Genomic DNA, 25,440 nt, shown 5'->3' with positions numbered 1-25,440 from the left:
CTCCCGTAGAATTTGGCCCCTCTATACCTTTGCTTTCAGAAGAACACTGCAAAGCACCTCCCAGTAGTAATAATTTCTAGGTGCCTTAAAATACATCATATATTCGATGCACTTTTACATTTTAAACTCATAGTAGTAGTAGTACATTTATGGCCAATTATGTCAAAATTATTTCATGATAAAGGCATATATTTACTTTTGCCTTTTGTCATGTTATCTTACCATTAGCTGTGCATTCATTAAGAAGATCCAAAGATAATTTGTCTGATTCCTGTGGTTGGCAATTTAGCACAGCTGGCATTCATTAAGAAGTTCCAAGGTTCTTAGGCAGCCTTGAGCTTGTTAGATCCACCTGTAAGGAGAGGAATAGATCTGAGAGTGGACATATTATACTTCTAACTTGATTAATTCATGTGTCTCATCTGTTTAGGTGAATGATTTATTAGTCTCATTTAATCTGTGTGTCGAACAAATTACGAGTCTCGTCTAAGAAACTGAACATCCTTTGTAATGCAAAGAGCGATGTGGTACATGCTGCACAAGTGACAGGCTAGTCAACCATCTTCTAGCGCTCAGTGCAAAATACGGGTGATAGCCCTCCTATGGCAACGGTGGAATGCTAGAATCAAGAAGAACGCTGCTGAGAACTTGAGAAGGAGATGAGCAGATACTACAGTTTTTGGGTTTTAAAGTTTCAGAAGTTGCTGAAGCCTGAAGGGAAGGTCGCTTGATCGGGAGATGGCTTGACACGTTTTGCTCAAAATGCTTTGCATATTGGAAAGCGTGCATCTAAGCGATCTAGGCGGCGAGTCATTTTGGGCATGACCAACACCCAGATCAAGACGGACTGCCAAGTTCTTGGTTCAGGACCTCGGACTATATCATATATGGAGTCATGGAGTACACCAGATGCTGCTTCGTTTAAATTTTGATTCAGTTTCGGTTGGTTTGGTACTTGGAGTTGGACGTGAGTACATGTGTTTATTTCGCTGGTTCGTATTCGGATTTGGATTCGAGGCGATGTCGGTGGATTAATTGATTGATTTTTTTGCATCGGTTTCCAACCGCAGGCTCGGAAGCTCGAAAAAGAAAATAACTACAGGCTCGAGGGTCGCTCTGTAGAAGAGTTGAGGTGAGAGGGAGGGGATCAGCACATCAGACCAGACCTCGGTCGTAGGTGTGTATAGAAAGAAACAAGGTCAAGGAGGGTGCCGAAGAGGCGCTCCGATGTTTCCCGAAAGGCCAATACCCTCTCCCCCATTCTTATGCCGCAAAAAAGATGATGCGGCGCATAACCCTAGTCGCCACACTCAATACCCTCTCCCCCCATTCTTCTGCCGTGCACGTGAAACCAAAGTTACCACATCATTTTGTGCCTCTATGCTAGGCCTGACCGAGATCGTTTGAACATCAGCGAAGCTCCACCACCTCTCCACCGACACAAGCTTGTTGGGAAGCTCACAATCGAACCAATCAATCTCACATATTCGAAGTCTTTCCAACACCGTCTGGTCATCTCTAGCCACACAAACCCCTCCATTGCAAATGTGGCAAGTCTCTAGTCCATGGACTCCTCTCCATCTCCCTCTCGCTCGGCAGCCTCCCCGCACAAAACACCATCGTTTGCCACCGCTCGGCATCATTGCCTGCATCAGTCCAGTGGTCAATAACAAATGGCGCAGCCCCTATTTGGTGCCCATTAGTCGTCAACATCCAACATGCTTGCTCGTGTAGACCCTCTTTGCCCTCCTTTGTCGTAGGGTTGGTTATTAGGAGAGCAGCCAGCCATGCTGACCAAGCACAGAAGTTTAAGGAGAACTGTAGGTCTGCAAAAAAGTTTTCTTAGTTTTTACTATAGTTATTTAAAGAATTGATAGAAATAAGATTGCGTCCAATAGATTTGAACCCCTCTGTCTCCGACATGGACCCAGTAAAATTGAATTCTCCGTGAAGATTGTAAGCATTATGAGAAATACAAAAACAATAGGTCGAAATGCTTGGCGTAATAAGCTCTATCTCAACATAAATTTTAATCGTGTAGATATGTTCACGGTGATCATGCAAACTTAAAGTTGATATGTTGATTCTTGTGTGGTACCCTATTTTACATCATCTGTGATGGAAGTGTGCTCTATTTTACATCATCTGCTATGACAAAAAGTGTTTGATGTTCTGAAATAATTTTAGGTGCCTTAAAATACATCATATATTCGATGCACTTTTACATTTCAAACTCATAGTACTACATTGGATAGTAGTACATTTATGGCCAATTATGTCAAAATTATTTCATGATAAAAGCATATATTTACTTTTGCCTTTTGTCATGTTATCTTACCATTAGCTGTGCATCCATTAAGAAGATCCAAAGATATTGTGTCTGATTCCTGTGGTTGGCAATTCAGCAAAGCTGGCTCATAGGCCGGCGAGGCCACCTTGGATGGGCAAGCGGTCCAAAGTCCAGGATCTGCTCTGCACTGTTAATTTAAACATTGAACAGTATTAAGTCCCTTCTAAAATATAAGTACTTTTAGCTTTCCATAAATGTTTATATTTCAGGAAGGGGGTAACGTTTATGTGTGTCTTAATTCCAGCATTGGAAGCTGTACGTTTATGGTGAATAATATAATTGAAAAAATATGCGGCAAGACACTTCTTTTGTTTATTGCTAGCATAATAAAGTATGACCAAGACTCGTTCGTCTTCATTAACAAAATCCATTTATGGCGCAAATACACCTATCACAACAAATTTCATCTCCCATTGTCACTTCATAAAGAAAATCCATTTTAGCAGCGTATCACAAAATTTGATCTCCCATTTATGCCTCAAGATTTGCCTCATCTTACTACATAGACCCACCAAATTAAAGCCTCACGATTTGCCCACGGGATCTTACTACATAAACCCCACCAAAAGCTTCAAGATTTGCCTCCTCTCCATTCTCCCCAAACGAGACACCCAAAATGGCAGCGAGGCTTCTCATCCCCATCCTCCTAGTGCTCCTTGTCGTCTCCCATGTGGCGCTCGCCTCCATCGTGGAGGAGACGTGCGCGAAGGTGGAAAACATATCGCTCCGCAAGGAACTGGAGGCCGTCTGCGTGACCACGCTACAGGCGGCGCCGGGGAGCGCCACCGCCGACACACACGGGCTGGCCGTGATCGCCACGAACCTGACGCTGGTCAACTACACGGCAGCGGTGGCCACGATCAAGGACCTGCAACGGCACGGCGGCTGGACGGACGGCCAACAGGCTGCGCTGGCCACGTGCCGTGAGCGATACACCGAGGCACTCAACGCGATGCATAGCGCCATCCACGCACTGGCCACGAGGCAGAAGCAGGCATACGAGGACAACATGATCGCAGCCAGGAGGGCCTCCACCGACTGCACCGCCGCGGCCGTGGCCGCGCATAAGGAGGAGTCGCCTCTGCGCAAGGTGAACGCCGATGCCGAGCACCTCACCGTCGTGGCCATGGTGATCTTTTTCTTGTTGTACTTGTAGCAAGCAGGATACGTGTGGATCTTGCCGTGTGACCTGTGTTAGATAGATCGATAGATCTATGAAAATAAAAACAGTAATTGAATGCGTGATTTGATTGCTTTGTGCCAATATTGAGATTTAGCTGTCTCCTTCGTGCTTCCCGTGAATGAGAGCGGTCATCGTTACTGCTTCAGAACTTGACAAGTTTCAAGTCCAACTAGACGCAGACGCAGACGCAGCGCGGAGCTTTACAGGTCACAGAGGCAAAAAGAGTGGTCTACAGCCCACGTGTATTGAAGCTAAATTCCAGTGTTGCATGGATAGAGGATTGTGGAAGATCGCTAGTAGAAGGCCGGAGGAACATGAGCACTAGAGGCCAGGCCCTTTTTCTTCTCTTAGCGGGGCAGCTCTACACTTTTCTTTCTTGCTCGAGCCGGATGATGATAAATGAGGAAAAAAAAATTGCTGGGAACGGGCCGCACACTGCCTCTTTTAGGGCCCCTTTTAGATTGTGACACGTCGCCCTCCGCGCGCATCTCAAAGCTGCCTAGAATCCCCTCATTCGTAGATACGTATCTGTGTTGTACCTGGGAGTCGTAGTGCTGTACACAGTAGTCAAGAGCATCAACCGCATCGCTCACCAGCCGCATCTCACAGATGCCCCGCCGCCGGTGCCGGTGCCAGCGACCGTCCGCCTCATCGCCGCGGATTTCCGCTCACGACCTGCCCTAGCTTGCTGTACTGCATCTCGCGAAAGCGATGGACCAGCAAGCGCCCGATTCCTCACCGTCGCCTTCTGCTCGCAAGCCACCTCGCCGCGGCTTTGCTGCTTCTCGCGGAAGCTCGGGCGCCGGCGTGCGCCCGATTCCAGTGAAGGAACTAAGTCCAGCCCATGCCGTTTGTTATATTGTGATCCAAATTCATATACTAAAGGGAGGCTAACTTCTGACGAGCGGAGCGAGGCCCGTCGCCGGAGGCTTGGGCCGAAGCGTAGCGTAGTCAGAAGTTATCCCATACATCGTGCCCTACAGGGACGCCTGCGGGGGGTGCGGGGGGCGGCAGCCCCCGCAGTACGGATCGTTGCCACCGTCTATATATATTTCCTGTAAGCCGCCGCTAGGGTTTTGTCGCATCATTGTACACCCACGGCGTTTGTAAACACCACCGAAATAGTGAAATTTTGCTGGCTGGCGCCCGTGGTTTTTTCCCTTGTGTGTTGCAAGGGTTTTCCACGTTAAAATCTCGTGTCCCCTGCAGTGTTTTACTTTTCGTTCTTCGTTTATTGTGCATCTCGATTATAACACCGTTCCACAAATTTCTTCTCCACTTCTATTTTCTCCTATAATTTTTAGCTGAAATTTGGTGTTCTGTTACGCAGGATTGCAGGCAGTGAACTTGTTCAGTTATTTTAGACTTCCTCACACTAGCAAAGATTTGATCTTCGATGTATAAAATGCTTGGCACTAGAATGCTGGATTGCTAGCAAGGTTCCCTCGGTTGCACTCATGCTACACTGATATTGTTCTTTGTGCCAAATTCTTTGGGCTTGCAACTATAGAAATGTTGAGTGTGAGGACGTCTTTGAAGATGAAGACAAAGCTTTTCAGCTGGGGCTCCAGAGCATCCATGATCCCTTTACATGATCTGCCATCTTCGAGGAAGATTGTAATTCAGCAGCTTACTTTGTAGCTGCTTTAGCTAGAAATTCAAGGCAAAAAAGTTTCTGGTTGGGGTCTGTCCCAAACAATCTAGTTGATCTAGTTGTCAAGTCTGTAAACTTTGTTATTACCAATCAATGAAATCCCCTTTTCCCGCCAAAAAGAACAATTGTTCTGTGTGCTATATGTCTATATTCGGATTGATGAATGAATGAACATAAGGTTTTTCCCCTCAACTATAAGATTATTTGCAATATTTTACTGAAAAGTGTAATCCTACCGCTAGAATGTACCCATTAATACTTCAGAATATTTGTCAATGGGCTTGAGCTCATACTTGAGTGCAGGTGGAGAACGCAAGCACTGGAAGCCTACTGCATCATTTGGTAAGAAGTACTCACTATAATGATCGAGTGCGACATTATGTAAATTTTGGTTGTACAACTAACATTTATACATTGACCAGAAGAAGGAAAAAGGTACTACTATGCCTACTCCTTCTGTCCTCCAGGATTCGGTTGATCAAAATCCAATCTTCGCGAAGGGTGCAGCACCTCCGAAGCTTGATCAGTTTGAAGTAGAAGTTCAGTGTATCCTCCTTGGATGAATGGACGAAACATGGTCGAAGAATCCCCGTAAAAATTAGTATTTGTGAAGTGTGGTACGGTACTATTAGAACTTGTGCCTGCCTCAAAAGATCCCTGTGCCATGAAAAGTTAGGAAATTGTTCAGAGGGTTTGTTTTATAATTATGTTGCATAAAAATATAAGAAAAAAATAGGCTAATTTGTCTTACGGCAAATTGTAAGGGACCTTGTCCATGAAACATATTATTAGAAAAGTGTGGCATTGTAACATTAGAGCTTGTTCGTTCCTGAAAAGTTTCATGTGTCATGAAAAGTTAGTAAATTGTTTACAGTTGTTCTTGCAAAATTATGTTACATAAAAATGTAAGAAAAACTTTAGTAACTTGTCTTACAGTAAATTGTAGAGGACCTTGTCCATGAAACATATTATTAGAGAAGTGCGGCATTGTAATATTAGAACCTGCTCCTGCCTGAAAAGATTGATGTCTCATGAAAAGTTAGGACATTGTCTTGAGTTCTTGTGGTACAGTTAAATTACATGAATACAATTTTAAAAACCTCGTGCATCTGCCTTACGGTAAACTGTAGAGAACTCTGTCCCTGGTACAAATTATTTGAGATGTGTGGAATTGCTATATTAGTTGTTGTACTTGCGTCAAAAGTTCCCTGTGTCATCATAAGTATTAAAATATTTCAAAAAATCATGGCACAGTTGTATTGCATGAAACATATTAAAGAACCGGTAGTAATTTGTCTTACCGTAAACTGTTGAGGGCCTTCTCCGACCGGAGGATCCGCCTTTACTTTGTTTCCAGCACCTGCTATTGGTGAACCATATAACGAGGCGAACTTTACTGCTTGTCTAATATAGTGAGAGAAATAATAGTTGGTGTAGCACTACCTTTTTTTGTTCTAGATTTTGGCTTCTTTGTTCCACTATTTGCCATCTTTGTTCCTTTCTTTTCAAGTGCATCTTTTGCTCTCTTTACCATTGGACCTTTTATTGCTTGGGGAAATTTAAATGATATGTTTGCGTTGGTTAATTTTTCACTGCACACATTTGAATTCATAGCAACACTTTCAGGTTTGGCAGGTCCTCTTTGGCTTAGTGATTCATCTGCTTCTAGATCTAGCATATCTATAGCTTTCTCTAATTCTACAAGTAGCTCTTCCGAAACAGAGCACTTAAGTGCAACAGCGGTTGCTTTCCGAGAAATCCGAGCAGCACGTGTTTGTAAAGTTTCTTGAGGATTGTCGGGGTATTTTGTCCATCTGTGCAGTATATATTGTGATGGCAAAGTGATAACCTCATTGATGTTGAACACTCGGAGTGCATGCTTGCATAACAGACCTATGACATAAATACACACATGTTATGAAATATTATCATATACTAAAAAATTGTTAAAATCTGATTGCATACCTTTGGATTCGTACTTTCTACAGGAACATGATATGGTCACATTCTCATGGTTGAAGGTAACCTTATATGTTCTGAATGTTCCAACTGTGGAAACAATTTCGCACTTGACTAAATGTTGTTGTTTGAACTCCTCCTCAAAATCAGTATAAATCCACCTTGTATATGACTCAGCTGCAGTCTTCAACATAGGTAAATTTCTTACAAAAGGGACCGGTTTAGACTTCCGTGACTTGAAATCTGCATCTAGTTCATTTTCACGAAGGCTAGCAGCACACTTCTCATATTCTACTACGAGCTCTGAAAGCTTCTTGCGAAATTGTTTCTTGAATACATTGTTCATACCTTCCCTTCTTTGAGTTGAGGTCATGTCAGCGGAAAATAAATCATTGCGGTACACCGCAGCCCACTTCTCACGCAAACCATATAGAGTTTGTATCCATGAATTCTCCACAAGATCATAAGTAATCAAGAATTCTTGCCACTTCTTCTCAAAGTATGCCACTGAATTTTCAAGGTATACAACTCTCTTAAAGTCAGCAAGAAACCGAGGATGGTTTGAAATTACATGGCTAAGATGCTTGGCAGCATTTTGATAAATGTGCCAAAGACAGAGATGGTGTTTCGTGCCTGGAAAAACCTTGTCAATTGCCTTGGCCATAGCTGCACATTGATCTGTGAAAATTGTAACAGGTCGTTTGCCAGACATTGCTGTTAAAAATATGTTGAAGAGCCATATAAATGAATCGGTGGTTTCATCAAATAATAGCGCAGCTCCAAAAAGAATTGTCTGTTTATGATGGTTAGTTCCAAGAAGTGGTGCAAAGGGCATCTCAAACTTATTTGTTTGAAAAGTGGTGTCAAATGACAAAGCATCGCCAAAGCAAGCATAATCCATGATAGATTGACCATCTGCCCAAAAGAAATTAGCTATCCGGCAATCCTGCTCATCTAATTGTATGGCATAGAAAAAAGAAGGATCTTCTAACTGTTTGTTTTTCAAGAATTCCAACATTGTTTGTGCATCATTGACATCCAAATACTTCTTTCGTTCGCGGCCAATATAATTATTGCTATCCACCCGCAAGAAAGGTACATGTTGAGGTCCTCCATACCACTGCTTGAAAAATTTAAACAATCACAATTATTTGTGCATCATTGGGCAGGCTTTAATCCCGCTTCCCTCATATGACCAATCACAAGTTTATCAGACTCTACCAAACGACGCTGCGACCGCAACATGTGTCTCTTATCTGGACTTGCGAGATAATAATTGTGCTCAAGTACAACCTTCTGCACCATCCAAATGCCCTCACGAGTAATACTGAACTGAATACGGGCATCACAACTAGACCTTGTGGTAGCATTTTGTTTCAGAGTGTCATGTTTCGAATGAGTACCTCTTCCCCCTTCGTTACTACAAACTATATGTTTCTGATATACTTATTTATTTGGTCTCAACTTTGAGTGGCTCTTTCGGATGCTAAAACCAATCTTACCGGCATACTCGTTGTAAAATTCGTATGCATCCTCCTCTGACTTGAAAGCCATTCCAATTTTAGGAACAAGTTATTCAGAACTAGTACCATGGACCTACATTCAAATATATTTAAACTTAATTTCTACGAATAAATCATGACATTGTTTGCACCAATACATAGATCAGTTTTGTACCTCATTGGAGTTTGCCATTGTAGATGAAGCTTTCAAGGTGGACAGATTTGAGCTCGATTCGATCGCCGTGAACGTGGAAGCCCGTACATCTGGCGCGTGAATTGTCTTGTCGCCGGCAAGGGGCGACGAGGTGGCCATGGCAACATGATCGTGGGATGAGTCTACTGTGAAGGAAGAAACCGGCTGCGCGCCAGCGGCAGCAGCGTTGTACTGGACATTGGAGACATCGGATCCTGTGTCCACCTCACCACCAGCAGTAGCGGCGTTGTGCAGAACATCGACGGTATCGCCTCCTGTGATCACCTCACAACCAGCGACAGCAGCGTTGCACTGCACATCGGCGATCTCAACTACTGTGGTCACCTCCTGATCGTTGGACATTAGCACTACAGCTGCGGCAACGTCTGATTGCCAGACGGCGGAGCTAGCTGCGGTGGCGAGTAGTTTCCAGATCGCTATTCACCTGGTTCCGTCTTTTCTCTACAATAGCAATCTATTTTAGTTATCTATTTTCTTTTTGAGAAACACAGTACAACGCAGACGCTCACATACACGCGCATACACTCACCCCCATGAACGCACACACGCACACCCTACCCCTATGAGCACCTCCGAAAGATCGAGCCGGCGGGGATCTTGAAATTGACGAAGTCACCATCAAGCCTCGCTGTCGGACGGAACGTCGCCTCCCACTGAATGAATATTCCGCCTTAATGAGACACACAGATGTCAAATCTGAGATTTGAACTCTGGTGGGCTGGGGGTACAACCACCCTCCTAACCACCCAACCTCAGGTTGGTTCTCTCCAGTTAGGGTTGCTACTTTGTGCATTACGCACAAGTTGATCGGGTGTGCTTTACTTTGAAGTCATTGCACTTTAGTTATCTATTTTCGTTCGTTGCAAGTAATGAGATCTTCCAGATTGTCCGGCTAATATGAAGGCCTACGGATAGAACGTACGTATCATCCTTTTTTTTCCTTTCGATACGTCCAGGTACAGCACAGATACCTATTTACTGATGAGGGGATTCTAGGCAGCTTTAAGATGCGTGCGGAAGGCGACGTGTCACAATCTAAAGAGGGGCCCTAAAAGAGGCAGCGTGCGGCCCGTTCCCAGCAAAAAAAATTCCCATAAATGACATACAAAATGAATTGGAAAAGGGATGACGCAAGAGCTAGCACCGGAAGGTAACTTAGCTACAACAGTCAAATAATTGTGTCATCTTCCAAAAGCATTCTGTCATCTTCCAATCTATTCATCATTAATTGTGGGAGCTCATTGGAAGTATTCGTCATTAATTATAGCATGTTCAGCCTTTCAGGCATCCATACATGCCAACCAAAATCTAATGAACAACAAGCACATCTGTCAACATTACGAACATCGATCCCAGTCCCATTGCTTCTCTTCACTCGTGAACAAGCTGCACACCAGTGCGACATACAGTTTCAGAAAAGAGGCTTACCAATGGTCGGAAACATTTTGATAAGTGTTGACGCGCGTTGCATGGCTGATGATATCTTGGTTCGAATTGGTAACTTTCTTGGTAATCCAGCGTGTGTTGTTCATTCCTCCTTATTATCTTCACATGCATTCATTTGCTTAAGGAATTCAATTTTATATTTGCAAAGAATGGGACTTCACTATCGTCATTTCATTTGTGCCTGGGCTGCCTCTATATCGACAGGCCAGTTACAATGTAATAGGCTCACTTTCGAAGATTTACAGTATGATAGAGCCCGATTGGCGCATCAATCTGTTTCTCTTCACAGTAAGTTGAATGCTGAGCAGCTGCTTATTTATCATGAAATTACAGGTGCTCCGTCTGGGCGGAGGCGGCACCGACCATGGTCAGATGGGCGAGCTCCGTCTGGGCGGAGGCGGCACCGACCATGGTCAGATGGGCGAGCTCCTTCTGGCAGAAGACGACCTTGAGCTCGCGGGGCGCGATGCAGCTCTGTGGCAGTGGCTCACGGTCGGTACCGTTGACCCGCGTCAGCGGGCACCGCCGCTTGAAGTACCCGGGGTCCCCCTTGCACGCCACCATGACGCCGCAGTCGTCGAATTTGACCTGATCCACGGGGCACCCGTTGGTGAGGTTCAGCGGGCAGCCCAGCGCCGGGCACTGCCCGCCGCCGCTGAACAGCGGGGTGACCACCGTCGCCAGGTTGAAGCCGTCCTCGAGGCTCACGCTGTACGTCGCCAGGTCCTCGGTGGAGTGCACGGCCAGCTGCACCACCGTCCTCGGCGGCGACGAGCCCGTGTCGCAGCTGGTCGGCGTCCTGCAGAAGGTGCGCGCCACCACGCTGCCAGCCCAGAAGGTGTCCGGGAAGGGGAAGGAGACCAGCCCCCGGTTGGGGTCGAGGTGGACGGTGTTGTCGGAGATGGAGGAGAAGTTCCCGTTGGGGGTGACCAGCGGGTGCACGGGGAACGGGCAGAGGTTCTGCAGGGTCAGCTTGGTGTCCACCGCCGATGCCGCCAGAGCAGCGGCGGCCGCAAACAGAAAGGCGAGGGCGAGGCGCTCGGCCATGGTAGCCATGTGCTCTTGTTTCTTGGCTTTGCAGGGGTGGTGATGAACTGGTGATATCGTTTAGGCGGACGTGCAAGGCTGTTTATATAGGCAAGGGGCCGTGAGTGCTATGCGTGTTAGAATAACCGACCATGGAGTTCTACGGTTACTTAGCTACGAAGGAGAGCAGCATCACAATGATTTTTATTCACTCTGCATTCCAGCCCGTATCACCGTATGGATCGATGGATGCCTGGATTGGTCCCGTCATGGCGAGTGGTTACTATTCTTGAGAATGTAGCGTGCTCTTGTTGAGCAGAGGTGCATCTAATTTCTTCCCGGAGGTTACATTAGCTACTTCCGGATGTGGCGTGCTGGTGTTCTCCTGCCCGGTGCATAGCTAAGAGCAGGTCTAACAGACCCCTTAAAAGCCCCAACCCCGTAAAATAACCGCCGATATACGGGGTAGAGCTCTACCCGGCCGTCTAGCAGACCCCGTAAATCAGCCCCCGGTATCGAATTTTTACAGTTTTGGGTACGGGGCGGCTCCTCGCCCCTTACAAGTACAGGGTGGGAGGCTGAATACAGGGCGAACCCCCTAGTCGTGGCGGGCTGAATTTTCAGGAAATCAACTGTTCATCGCGCCGGTCACGGCCGAGGCGGCGTCGCGTGACGGGGCCGTGGCGGCTGGAGGCCGGTGCATGGCATGGCGCGACGAGCAGCAGCAGGCCGGAGGGCGCGACGAGCAGCAGCAGGCCGTGACGGGCGGGGGCGGCCGGAGGCCTGGCCGTGGCGGGCGAGGGCGGCCGGAGGCCTGGCCGTGGCGGGCGGGGGCGGGGGTGGCCGTGGCGGGCGAGGGCGGCCGGAGGCCTGGCCGTGGCGGGCGGGGGCGGGGGTGGCCGGGCCGTGGCGAGCGGGGGCAGGGGCGTGGCGGGCGGGGCCAGGCGTCGCGGGGCGGCCGGAGCGGGAGACGAGGCGGCTAGGCCGTGGCGGGGCGTGGCGGGCGAGGGCGGCCAGGCCATGGCGGGCAGGGCGGCCGGCGGCCAGGGCGGGGCGGCCGGTGCGGCGGGGGCGGCAGTGCGGGGGCGGCCGGAGCGGGGGCGGCCGGAGCGGGACGCGATTTGGCCATGGCCTACAGTGCCCAGAGGTGGAAGAAGAAGAGAAGGAAGATGGGGAATTTTTTTTTTTAATTTGGCATATTCTTGGAATATGCTTTTTTACCGTTTAGGGATACGGGTTCTGCTAGCTCGTCCGAGTTTTCGGCCGGTGAAATCCGGATACAGGGCCCTCTACTCGGGTTTTACGGGGCGAAAAATACGGGGCCTGTTAGACATGCTCTAAGTATGTGAAGAATCAGTATAAACTGGTCACCGCCCAGCCAAACTGAATTCAGTTCTGCGGGGGAATGGAGCTTCCACTTATAAAGTTATCACCAACGCATCATCAGGTTTCTCTTTCTGTACTAGGCACACTCGCAGACCTCAGAGTCATGGACTTATCCTCAAGATATGGTCTCTTGTAGTTATCAACTGTGCTCCAAATTAGTGATCTTGCTATTAAAAGAGCAATCGTCATCCTCGTTGGGACGCAAGAAGGCCTCCAACGTTGCGGCTATTTCTTTATTGATGCCATCCTCATCCTCATTGGGTATGTGAAGAATCAGTATAAACTGGTCACCGCGCACCCAAACGGAAATTCAGTTCTGTAGGGTAATAATCAGGAACCCTTCAAACACAAGGAACAGATCATACATAGGAAACTAATCTGCGTATACGTTTTGGGTTTTTCAGAATGTTTTGAGGATGCACCATGAACAGCACCCACCGTTAATAACTTCGAATAATAAGCACATGAAAAATAAGTGGGTTCAGCCTGAACAGGCATCTTTTCCTTTATCCACTAAGCAGAATGTAAATGTGGCAACTAGCAGAATAACAGGTTTCAGGATGTCACAAGAATATGCTAGGTTCTGATGGCCACATTATGTTTCGAATAGCTGGTTTAGTGACTGAATAATTGTTTACTGGACAGTTGAAAGGGTTATCCATGAATTGAGTATCCGTTGCATTTGGTTGCCTCATCCGGACTTCTGCAATATCAGCCTCGACAAGATTCAATACACTTGTCATCTTTATTTTGGCTAGCAATCCCATTTACTTGGAGGAGCCGAGGTGTTCCTGGTGTGCATCACGAGCACAAAGGAAGAGCACCAACTCCAAGAGATGAGAGACAGCAGGATCATGAAGACGATGTGCACGATGCTAGATCTGCACGAGTTCTTTGGTTACTTAGCTACGAAGGAGAGGATCACACTCATTTTTATTCACTCTGCATTCCAGCCCGTATGGATCAATGGATGCCTGGATTGGTCCCGTCATGGCAAGAGTGGTTTCTATTCTTGAGACTGTAGTGTAGCGTGCCCTTGTTGAGCAGAGATGCATCTAATTTCTTCCCGGAGGTTACATTAGCTACTTCCGGATGTGTTCTCCAGCTGGTGCATAGCTATGCTTCTTTCACATGGCCGGAGTGGTTCAGACGATATATCTGATATTAGTGATTTTGCTTGCCCGCGCGCCGGGTTCTTCCTCAATGAAGAATACTTACTGACCATGCATTTCTATCAATTTTAGGAACAGACAAGAACCAGTAGCACGTTTCGCGGTGCTGGGGACAAAACTGGTCACCGCCCACCCAAACTGAACGAAGGCGTGTCGGTCCAAAGAGGTGGGCGGCCTGGGGATCCGGTGCCTATACACGCAGAACCTCAAGCTCCTTCATCGTCTGCACTCCAACAGTGACAGCCTCGTCGCCGCTCTGCTCTGGCCGGACATCACTGGCTGCAGCCGGGGCCGCTAGCTCTCTGGGTTGATGCCTGGCTCTCCGAGATCCTGCTGTCCCCGCCTTGTTCAAGCACGCACTGGCGGACGATCACGTCAGCGTGCGCACGGTGTTCATCGGCACCAACATTGGTTTGGATCGGAGTCGGGAAGTAGCCGTCACAGCTAGGAGTCGGGGATTCGATCTCCCTGACTGCGGTAGTTTTGGCGTTGGCGTTGGCGTCGGCGTGGCGGATGTTAAAGAAATCGGTGGCGACAAGGTCAGGGTCGCAGCTGCGCCATGGGCAGGAAAAGGCCGGGGCCACTTCAAAGTTGGGCTCGAGGAAAAATGCGAGGAGAGACGGCGCGTAGAGCGCGCGGAAACTGCGGCGGAAGGCGGGGGATGAACGGACGACGCGGCGGAAAGCGCAACAAGCAAAGGAGGCAGGGACGAGGCTCGGGGGCGGGAGGCGTAGGAAGATCTCGCGGACAATATAGCGTGCCTTGTACCAATCAATGGAACCATCGGGTTTCTGCTTGAGCTTGAAGACCCATTTGTAGCCAACTATATGATGATGAGGAGGTGGCGGGACGAGGCGCCAAGTGTTGTTGTGACAGAGAGCCTAAAACTCTGAATCCATAGCAGTCTTCCAAGCTGGAGTTGCAAGAACATCAAGATGTGAGACTAGTTCCGCGGCAAAAGCATGTTTAGCGGGGTTGTAGTGAATGATGCCGTCGAAGAGCTTGCGCGGTTGGACCACCTCATTGCGCAGGCGTGTGCACATCGGGTGGATGGGAGAAGCAGCGTACCACGGTCGGAGACGCAGCTAGAGGAGAGGAGCCTCGCGACGAGGCTGCCCAGCCCTCATCGCCAGGAGCCATCCCATGCACTAGTAGGAAAAGCCTCATCAGTGGCGCACGAAAATGAGATTCTGTGGCGCATGGGCGGTGCGCCACAGAAACGTCGCCACAAAAATAAGGTTTCTGTGACGCACCTGACCGTGCGCCACAGAATTAAGGTTTCTGTGGCGCACTAGGTGTGGTGCGCCACAGAAATAAGTGGTTCTGTGGCGCATGTGATATAGCTGCGCCACAGAATTATGTTTTGGTGCGCCACAGAACAATCTACAGGTATACTCGATTTTGTGCTCCTGGTGTATTATACAGGTTTTATACTGGTTTTATACACCGTATACAGGTTATATACTGATATAATATAGACAGATATAATATGGACATATATAATCATCACATCATCATCACATTACTTAGAGCCCGATCGAGTTATACATATAGTTCCATACAACTCATAATCCATGCAAACTAATTAAGTTCATCATCTCTAGATACAAATGAAGTGACACCGGCCGCCGCCTACACTAGGATGAAATAGAGTACCGCCGCGACGATGGTGAGCAAGAGCGAGAGCACAAGGAATGTCTTCATCTTGCTCTTGTTCGCTTGGTGCTTCCTCCACTTGGCAACCGCCTCGTGTCTAGTCGGGTACTCTTTGTAGCAGTTGCCGCTGAACTTATGCACCTGTTTCTTGCACTCCTCCTACTCCTCGTACACTCCTGGAACCCGCCCCTCGAACACGACGTAGTACGTCGTCTCTATGGACACAAGGCATATTAGTATATAATGCAATGGAAAGAGTTAGAGGGTTTACATGCATACATATTCACAAGAATTAAAGCAAGGAAATAATAATAAACCTAAAAGACATATAGCATCGGTATCACATAAGTAATATGGTTCAACGATAACGACTACAATAGTAATTGAAGTCCAACAACGACGATCACCATTTCGAGCAAATTAAGCAAGTTTAGTTTACAACACGGTACAAATGGTCAATCGATTCAAAGTAATGCTAGGCACACCGACCTCGGTCAACGAGACGTCTTCTTGAGCGGCTCCGGGAATGGCTTGTACAAGTCCTTCGTCGTCCACGTCCTTCCATCACCCTTCCTATGTAGGCGTTCTTCGATATCCCTCTTAGACAACACTCTGAGTTGGTGTAAGAGCCCCGATGCGTTGGATACATCTTGTAAGATAATTTCCGAGAGCTTTACTTGGATGCGATGGAAGTCTTCTCTAAGATCATCATCATTGATTTGCCTCGACATTTTAATGGGGTCTCGCTTACTAGGTGGCAGAGACATCATCTCTACATCCTCGACAAACCCTTTAAGGTGATGGAGGACATAGAAGGCCTCCTTAATACTGCCAGCTGGCTGCTTGATACAAGGGAAGTCGATCACGTGCTTGAACCCGAGCTTTTTAGTATCCAGCCTGATATATTGCCCATTCTTGTCAAAGGTGCATCCATTTTTGGAGTAGCCAAGGATAGCCTCATCGAGAACACCCCTTATTCTCTTGTAGTCTTTCTTCATCGTCGTACTCGACGAGTCGAAATACTGGGCTAGTGACCACTTCGAATCTAGGATGATGAGTGTGCAGTATTTGTCCCTGCTCAACACATGCAATTGAAATGGAATGTTGGAAATGATCGGCAATGGAAGAAATATATAAGAAAGCATAAGTTATGACGGCCGTGAGCGGATGTGTACTTACTCGGAAAAGACAGGCAGAAGAATGGTGTTGCTCTCTTTGTACATGAGCATGAAGTTCTGGAGGTACCGCACCGCCTTGGTCCGTGTCCTTGAGCCGTCCTGGAGCTGGCTATCGCGCATGTATTAGGGATCCGCTACCGCGATGTGGCGGGGTCTCTCTCTGTTGATCTTCATCTGAAGATTGATCGCGTATAGGCGGACCAAGTTATAGTCGAGCCGTTTCGAGTGAAATACATTGAAGACGTCCTCAAACGCTATGAAGAAGATATCCGCGGGGTCTTCATGGACGAAGTTCTGGTTGGGCGGCACCTTGACCGAGAACACCGGGTAATTTGGATAGTTTTCTTTAAGAAGGACGCTCACTAGATAATTAATAGAGTGCTGCAAAGGGAGCATTGGTCCACTTGCGAGGTGTTCCATGTCCGGAGGCAGTATCGGTTTACCAGCTTCATGACACCGGGGCAAGCCATCCGGTGTAGGTGGTACCATGTCGTTGGCCCGGATCCTCTTAGGAGCAGGCTGGCTCGAAGATGCGCCCTTCTTGGCTCCTCTCTTCCTTGCCTTCTTCACCTGACCTACTGGGGGTGCTGGTGGTGCTGGTGGTGCTGATGGTGGTGCTTCGGGTGTTGCTGGGGTCGGTGCTGGTGGTGCTTCTGAGGTTGCTGGGGTTGATTTGGGTGGCTCCCCGATGATCGTCTTACGCAGCGTGTTACGGCTGAAAACGGTAGCAGGGTTGACTTGAGCTGGATTGCCAGCCTCCGGAGGAGTGTCTTGAGAAAAACCCGTGAAGACCAGGCGCTGCTTCGTGACTTTAGTGGGACGACCAAGATGATCGCCGTGAGTGCGGAAGGCTTGTTCATCCATAGGAGGCATGTACATATCTTGGCTGCAGGCACCAGTGTTGATGTAGGCATCGATGTCATCATCATCATCTACATCGTTGCCATCAAGTGGCGCCATGTCCTAGACCTTAGGTGGTGGCGGTTGCGATGCCGCCGCTTGGCGTACGTTGTGTCTGGTCGACGGTCGTTGCGGTAGCGCTCCCAACAACTGTTTGTGATGTGTGGTGGTGGCGGCGATCGTCGGTTCCTTCCGGGTGGCGGCGGCGACCGCCGGTTCCTTCAGGGTAGTGGGGGCGGTGACCGCCGTTTCCTTAAGGGTGTCGTCGGCGCTGGCGATCTTGGGCCGGATGCTTTTCTCAGCACTTGGAAGACCCCCCCCCCCCCAGACGAATCTGGTTCTTCGGCCATTTCATAAGCCATGAGGTGCAATCCCCAAGGGACAAAATGTCGCCCTCGTCTGTGCCCGGAGGTTGAAAGGGGGGATGGCGTAGCGGTACTCCGGCACTACCATTACCAACTTGACCTTCACCACGTTTTCCGCCAATACATTGTTGTGCATAACGCGGGAAGCCATGACGATGCCGCTAGCAACTTCCACCAACTTGTCGCTGGGCTCCACCATTTGCAGAAGTATGCACTGTTCATCCTGAGTCAGGGGCGCCATGTTGGGCATCATGAGATGGCAATCACGAAAGGCATATATAGTTAAAGAAGATGATGCGAAGGATTAACTAATGAGTTTACCTTCTGGATGGTGTCGATCTCGGCTACTGTCGATACAAGGGCGGCGGTTGGGGGCGTCGATGCGACCAGTTGGAGCTGCGGCGGCGATTGAAGCTGCGGCGTCGGGTGGAGCGGCGGCGTCAGGTGGAGCCCCGACGCCGACGTCTGGTGGAGCGGCAGCGTCGGCGACACGTGGAAGCTTGAGTTGCTTCCGCTGATGCTGGGCACATGTATCGGCCCCACTTGACCTCCCGCATTCCAAGCAGCTAACCCCTCCATCAACCCAGGGGGATGATCTGCCAGATCTTCTCGTCCAATAACTTGTTCGTCATCTCCGTGTTCTCCACAGGCTTTTCGGCCACCAGCTTCTCTAGTGACTCACCTTCTTCTTCAGCTCCTGAACCTCGGATTTATCCTTAGCCGACGACCTCCTCTCCAGCTTTCTCGTCTTGGCATCCGATCCGTAGTACTCGGATAGCTTCATACTTGTGTCAAAGCCGGACACACGGCCACCTGACGTCGGTGGCTTGTCCAGCTCCCTCTCCTTGTATTTGTTCGTCGCCCTGTTGAAAGGCGTGTCCCACGGTTCCGTCGACCCCTGGGACGACGGGCCAGCCATACAACTAGCCTTCAACTCATCATCCTTCAGACAAAGGAACTTAAGGTTAGCCCATTTGGTCATTGCCTAATAAGATGAGCGAAATAATATAGACTATCCTTACCAGGTACTTCTCGAAATTCTTCACGTCTGTGTGATCCGTAATAAATTCCCCCGTCTTCCAGTCTAAGTAGTAGCAGGACCGGACAAAGTTCCTAGCTTGTACATCCTCGATTTTTTGCCAGGGGTTTTCTTTCCCCGGACGTACCATCTCGGCATCCTCCTTGTCCCAAGTGGGCTGTTTTCCTCGGTAACCGCCGCTTCCGCAATGGTGGGTCCCTAAGTTCAAATCCAGCATTTTCTTCCCCCAGGCGGTCCATTTTTTAACAGTGGCAGTCTCTAAGTAAGACTTGGATGCATTAAAGTCTTCTAAGGAGAGCGACGGGTCTTTGCTACTTATCCTCTCCCAGCTTTCACCGGTCTCGATCTTGTTTTTCAGTCGGTTCTTCCAGCTGCTCAAGGCGGTGCTCATCTTCGTGAGAGCTAAAGAGTCCACCTTCTTATTGAATGGCTCTGGGAACGTGTATCGTTGGTGAAGCTTCTAGAGGAGGGATTGGGCGATAGCCGCGTTCTCCTTGCTTCTGAGGTCCTGAGTTAGGATCGGCACGGTTTCACGGACGATGCACCCTAGTTGCATGCCGTACCCTTTGGCAACCCACGAAGGCTCGATCGGTAGGCCACTTTCGGAGACTACCGTGACAGCATCGGTGACGTTGGCGAGCACTTGCGGCCTCCGATCCCTCCTTGGCCTCCTCGCCGTCCTCTTCTTCTTACCCTCCTGAGGGTTGCCGCCGCTATCACCTTCCGTGTTGTTGGTCGCGTTCTCTTCACCGGTCTCGGCGGCGTCGTCCCAGGTATCATCCTCGTCGCTGGTGTCGGCGGTGGCCCCCCGGTCCTCTCCCTCGGAAGCGGCGTCCCGGCCCTCTTCCTCATTGCTGGTCGACTCGGCGGCGTCCTTCTGGGGCCGCTCGTAGCCCACCCAGAAGTCCTTGTTGGCCTCTCTCGCTTCTTCGTTCTGGCTCCTGGGCTTAGAAGTGCTGCCCGACATGTTTATTTGCACTTCATTAAAAAGAGGCAAAAAGTTAGTACAAAATTCAACCAAAAAATTTGGCATGACCTTTGCTAATTTTTCTACGTAGGAGTTCCCATTTCTCAACCGAAACGGAAGTTAATCAACGCTTCGGGAGAAATGGGCAACTCAATGAAATCCCTGCAAAAATATCCACCATATACACCATATATCCAACATATCCACCATATATCGACCATACAAAGTTTCCCATCTACAATACATCAAACAAAAGCCAACATAAACCTGCAGCATCTATTTCAGCATATTTTTTAACCTGGAGCAGTACAACAACAATGACCTTCTTAACCTGGAGCATCTATTTCAGCATTTTTTTTAACCTGGAGCACTAGAACCTGGAGCACTACAAAAATCTTGGAGCACTACAATCTGGAGCACTACAACCTGGAGCACTACACAACCTGGAAAACTACAAAAACCAGAGTACATTAAAGCTAGCACTTCAAACCAGAGAACTGCACTTCAAGTTTTTAACTAACATTAATTCATTATATATGAGCAGTTCATTGGTACAGCATATAGAGAACTGCACAAAAGCATATACAAGATAATGAGCATGAGCATGAGCATGATCATTTCATAAATGAATTCAAACAGTAGCATTTCATGTACTAGTAGCATTATATGCTTCTTCATAACCAGCAGCTATGCAACTTGGTTATAGAGCATAAACAAGCATACAAGCTTATAGAGCAAGCCAACCAGTAGCTACTGCCAACATGTGACCATGAGCATCATTTATTTCCTAGCATCTGCATAGAAGCATTACATAAACCATTTTATTCATCATTGCATGGAAGCATTACATCAACCCTTACATTACATAATTATTCAGACAAACTAGGACACACTAAAACTAGATGGTTGAAACTACAACAAACTACAACAAACTAGGATACCAAATCTTTGATTTTTTTCATGCCCTTCCTCAGCCAGCACAAGATAACTCCAGCTTTAACCTTTTCTTCAAGATTTGGTTCTACATAGTAGGGAAACACCTCTGTGGGTCCTCCTTCCCTCAACTGATGCTTATACTTTTTCAGTTTGGGAATGGGCTTAGGTCTGGATTTTGGAACTGGGAGAACTTGTGTAGTGTATGTGAACACACCTAGCTGGTTCAAGCCATCTGCAGCTTCTTCTTCCCTGAACCTGGCAGCAGAAGCTTCCCTCTCTTGCACACTTCTCCTATGATACACTAGCAACTCCTTGTCTGCCCTACCCATAGAAAAAGTCTTGGAAAGAGAGGCATCCCTAGAGCCAGAGGCACCACTGGAGCCAGTGCTCCTCCTCTTTGCACTCCAGGACAGGTTGTCCATGTTTGGTGTGGTTTTCTGGTTCACTACACTAGGCATTTATATAGGATGGAGGGCACAGAGGGTATGAGAACACAAGCTGAACAGTTGTGTTACATAGGACAATGCCATCAGTTTCTTTTTTTGAATTGTGATGTCAATCCACAAGAGGGAGAATATTCTCCAAAATGGGTCAGAGACAAGCCATTGGGAATATTCCCCAAAATGGGTCAGGAGAGACTATCCATTTTTGGTTCAGGAATATTCTTCAAAATCTGTCATATTTGGTCAGGATCAGAGACAATGTACTGATAGTTCTTGCTAGGCAGAGGCATTTTTGGTTCAGGAATCATCTAAAAAAAAATTCATATTGATAGGCAGAGGAATATTCTTGCTAGGGCAGAGGTGGCCAGAGGTGAACTAAAACCATCTATGCATTCTCATTTTGCAACCAGGGAGCATGAGCATGATCATTTCATAAAATACAAACAGCAGCATTTCATGTACTAGTAGCGTTATTATCTTGAAACCCCAAGCAGTAATTCAAAATCAACAAATCCTAGGCAGTAGCATTTCATTTTATTAACCCAAACATTATTCTTGATAGCATTTATTTAGATGCAGTGGTTTATTACTCCAAGTCAGGAAGCAATTCAACAATAGAAAGTAAAAATAAACCAAAACAAGCTGACGGGGAATTAGTAATTGGCAGAGACAGAGAAACAACAACAACATTATTCCCAAATAGTAGGTTGTAGCTTGTTCATTAAAATAGTAGGCAGTAGCTTTTTATCTCTAAATTTCTACTGCATTCATTTGCTACAACATTAGCTTGTTCATTTTTATTTGCTACTGCATTCATACTAACCCTCTTTTGACTCTCTGTTACAAAGCAAATTGAGGTGTTCTTGAAATTCTATTTGACTACAGCAGCACTACAACCTGGTTTTTTTTGTTTTGCTACAACCTATCGGTGATGCAGTACCTAGTTTTCAATTTTGCTACTTTTTGTTCTACATTAATGCTTGTTATCAACCTTAGTGAACCAAAATAAGTGTGGAACAAGATTCAAGTCTTGATCAATGTTAATTAGCCACTGCATCTTAACCACTGCATATTAGAAATTGGTAATTTTTCCATTACAACAACCACTGCATAAATTCAACAATAGCAAGTAACTGAAAGGGGAAGAACTAGAGAAGCAATTCAACCAGAGAAGAAACTAATTGGAAGGATTCCAGTGGAGAGGAGAGGCACGGAAGAGGGGGTCACAGGGGAGGGAGGCACATCGGAGGGGAGAGGAGAGGCGAGAGGAGATCTCACCGACAGTTGGCGGGGCGCCCTCCTCCTCCTCCTGCTCGGCAGCAGTGGTGGTTGGCGGGGCATCCTCCTCCTGCTGCTCGGCGGCGGTGGTGGTTGGCGGGGCGTCCTCCTCCCTCCTCTTCCTCCTCGGCTGCGATGGCGGTTGGCGGGGCGCCCTCCTCCTCCTCGGCGGCACGGGCGCTAGGCGGTGGCGGTGGCGCTAGGCGGTGGCGATGGCGCTAGGAGGTGGCGACGGTGACAGTTAGGGTTCGTGCGCGAAGAACTGGGAAGGGTGGAGAAGAAAAGGGTTCGCGACTATTTCACCAAGTGTAAATATTCTGCGGCGCACCAAGTAGGACATGCGCCACAGAATTGAGGAATTCTATGGCGCATGCCGTACCAGGTGCGCCACAGAAGATTTACACTTGGTAAACAAATTGGGCTAATGCTGTGTTCTGTCAGAAACACAGCATTAGCCCAGTGGTTAAGCCCACTGGTAGGCTTGGGTAACCCAGGTTCGAACCCTAGCTGCCTCTACTTTTTTCCCTTTTTAAAAAATGTTTTCTTACATTTTCAAGAAAGAACACAACATTTAATAATTACTAGGGATTTTCAATTACAAATTACTTGTCTCACACACACATGTTCTTGTCTCTCTCACACACACATGCACGTACTTGTCACACACACACATCAAAAGAAGATCTTCTTCGTCCCGTCTTCGAGCTCTAGCTAGCGTCTCTTCGCAATCTTCTTTCCCTTTCGGTTGTTGGCGGTTGAATACTTTATGCCGGCCACCTTGAGATTTCTTCGTGTGAACGGACAACCTTTAGAGGGTAGGGATGTCTTCCTTCTTACTTTACTAGTAGTAGGCATGTCGAAGTCCTTGTCGAATTCCTCCTCGATCTTCGGGTCACCGTTCTTGTCCAAGTCTTCCTCTTTGGCGTCTCCTTGCATTCCTATGATGCTCCTCTTTCCCCTCCTCACGACAACACGGCTAGGCCTCGACGGATCGGTGATGAAGAAGCATTGGTCAACTTGGCTACCGAGTACCCATGGATCATTTTTCGCAGATGCGTTCTTCGATTTTGCATCGGGTATAACCATGGTTATAAAATATAGGCCTTCTTTTTCGACCTTCTTGGCCCATCTCACACGAAACATTGGCACCGTCTCTCCACAGTAATTGACCTCCCATATCTCCTCGATCCTTCCAAAAAATCTTTCCTTGACATTAGTCTCGTCATCGGCGTATGACAGCATAGTTACTCCTGAGTTTTGATTTTCACTATTTCTGTCCTTTTCCTCGGTGTAGAATTTGTAACCGTTGATGTCGTACCCCTGAAAGGTCCTTACGTTATGCCCGGGGCCCTGTGATAAGGTGTATATGAGTTTTTCATCTTCGGTAGAAGGCCTTTTTCTCTGTGCTTCAACCAGTTGAGTTTGCTTGAACCAACGCGTGAAGCTGGAGTTGTGCTCTTTGGTTACGTCTCCCATCTTCCTCGGCCGGCCCATATCGATGTAATTCTGCTCGATCATGCTTTTGTGCTCTTGCACGAAAGGTTCGATCAGTTTTAAGTGTTGTAGCACGACCCGGTGAGCCCTGTCAAAGTCGTCGCATCGATTGGCAATGCCGACATGGACTGAGCAGTAGCCCTCGCGGTGACCGACTCCAGCGAGCCTGCGAGGTGCGTCCTGGGGGGGTAGACCAACATGATCCTCGTCGTCCTCGGTGCTTAGATAATTCTGGCAGAAGGAGATGCACTCGTAGGTTAGAAACCCCTTGGCCATGCTTGCGTCTGGACAGGCCCTATTGCGAACGTATCCTTTCATGACACCGTTCTGCCTTTCGAAAGGCGTCATGTTGTGGAGGAACGTCGGCCCGAGCTGCTTGATGTCTTCAACGACATGGTGAAGGAGATGGACGCATATATCACAGAATGCGGGCGGGAAGTAAATCTCGAGCTCATATAGTATCACCACGATCTCATCCTGTAGCATCTTGAGCTGCCTCACGCCGATTGACTTCCTGGTGATAATGTCAAAAAAGTTGCAAAAGCCAAACAGCGTATCACGGACGTGCTCGTCCATTATACCTCGGATCGCAACGGGAAGTATCTGCGTCATGAGCACGTGGCAATCGTGAGACTTCATCCCGGTGAACCTCTTTTTCGCTACGTCCAGATATCTTCTTATATTCCCCGAGTAACCGTGAGGAACTTTCACTCCTAGGAGGCACCTGAAAAACTGCTCGAGCTCCTCCGGACTCGTTGTGAAGCAGGCAGCGGGAAGCAACACCGCGTTCTTCTTAGCCCTTTTGCGGAGACGTTGAGTCCCTTCCGTCTGATCATCATCATCATCATCATCATCATCTTCGTCGTCAGTATCGGGGGCTTGAAGATCTTTCCTGATGCCAAAATGTTTCAGATCGTATCTTGCTTTCGGTCCATCCTTGGACTTTTCTGAGTTGCAAAGAGTGCCAAGCAGACTCTTGGTAACGTTCTTCGTAATGTGCATGACATCGAGGCTGTGGGGCGTGTGGAGGACCTTCCAGTACTCCAAGTCGTGGAAAACAGACCTCGCTTTCCATACACCGAGCAGCGGCTCTGGCTTCGGTCGCTTCTTTTCCGGCGCTGGGCACTCCTTCCAATTTTTCAGAAGATCATCAATTTCTGCACCGCTCCTCGGGCGTGGGCGTCCATTGGGCTCATCTTTACCATTGAACAGATCACCGCATTTTCTCCACGGGTGATCCAAGCGAAGCCACCTTCGAGCACCTGGGTACACGGTTTTCGAGGACCCGGGAT

General features: G+C 47.9%; 2 protein-coding genes and 1 pseudogene across 2 annotated transcripts; 1 reads left to right on the top strand and 2 right to left on the bottom strand.

Moving 5' to 3' along the window:
- Positions 1–2,950: 2,950 nt before the first annotated feature.
- Positions 2,951–3,614, top strand: LOC127332733 (uncharacterized). The gene has a single exon (XM_051359063.1). It carries the CDS (start codon positions 2,967–2,969, stop codon positions 3,504–3,506), a length of 540 nt encoding a protein of 179 aa, XP_051215023.1. The 5' UTR covers positions 2,951–2,966; the 3' UTR covers positions 3,507–3,614.
- Positions 3,615–6,580: 2,966 nt separating this feature from the next.
- LOC139835493 (protein FAR1-RELATED SEQUENCE 5-like) lies at positions 6,581–9,204 on the bottom strand (annotated as a pseudogene).
- Positions 9,205–10,460: 1,256 nt separating this feature from the next.
- LOC127332732 (osmotin-like protein) lies at positions 10,461–11,379 on the bottom strand. The gene has a single exon (XM_051359061.1). The coding sequence runs from the start codon at positions 11,362–11,364 to the stop codon at positions 10,636–10,638; it is 729 nt and encodes a 242-aa protein (XP_051215021.1). The 5' UTR covers positions 11,365–11,379; the 3' UTR covers positions 10,461–10,635.
- Between the last annotated feature and the right edge of the window lie 14,061 nt (positions 11,380–25,440).

Source organism: Lolium perenne, chromosome 2 (assembly GCF_019359855.2).
Source record: "Lolium perenne isolate Kyuss_39 chromosome 2, Kyuss_2.0, whole genome shotgun sequence".
Classification (NCBI taxonomy): Eukaryota; Viridiplantae; Streptophyta; class Magnoliopsida; order Poales; family Poaceae; genus Lolium; species Lolium perenne.
Note: the sequence above shows the minus strand (reverse complement) of the source record. Positions and strands in the feature narration are given on the sequence as shown.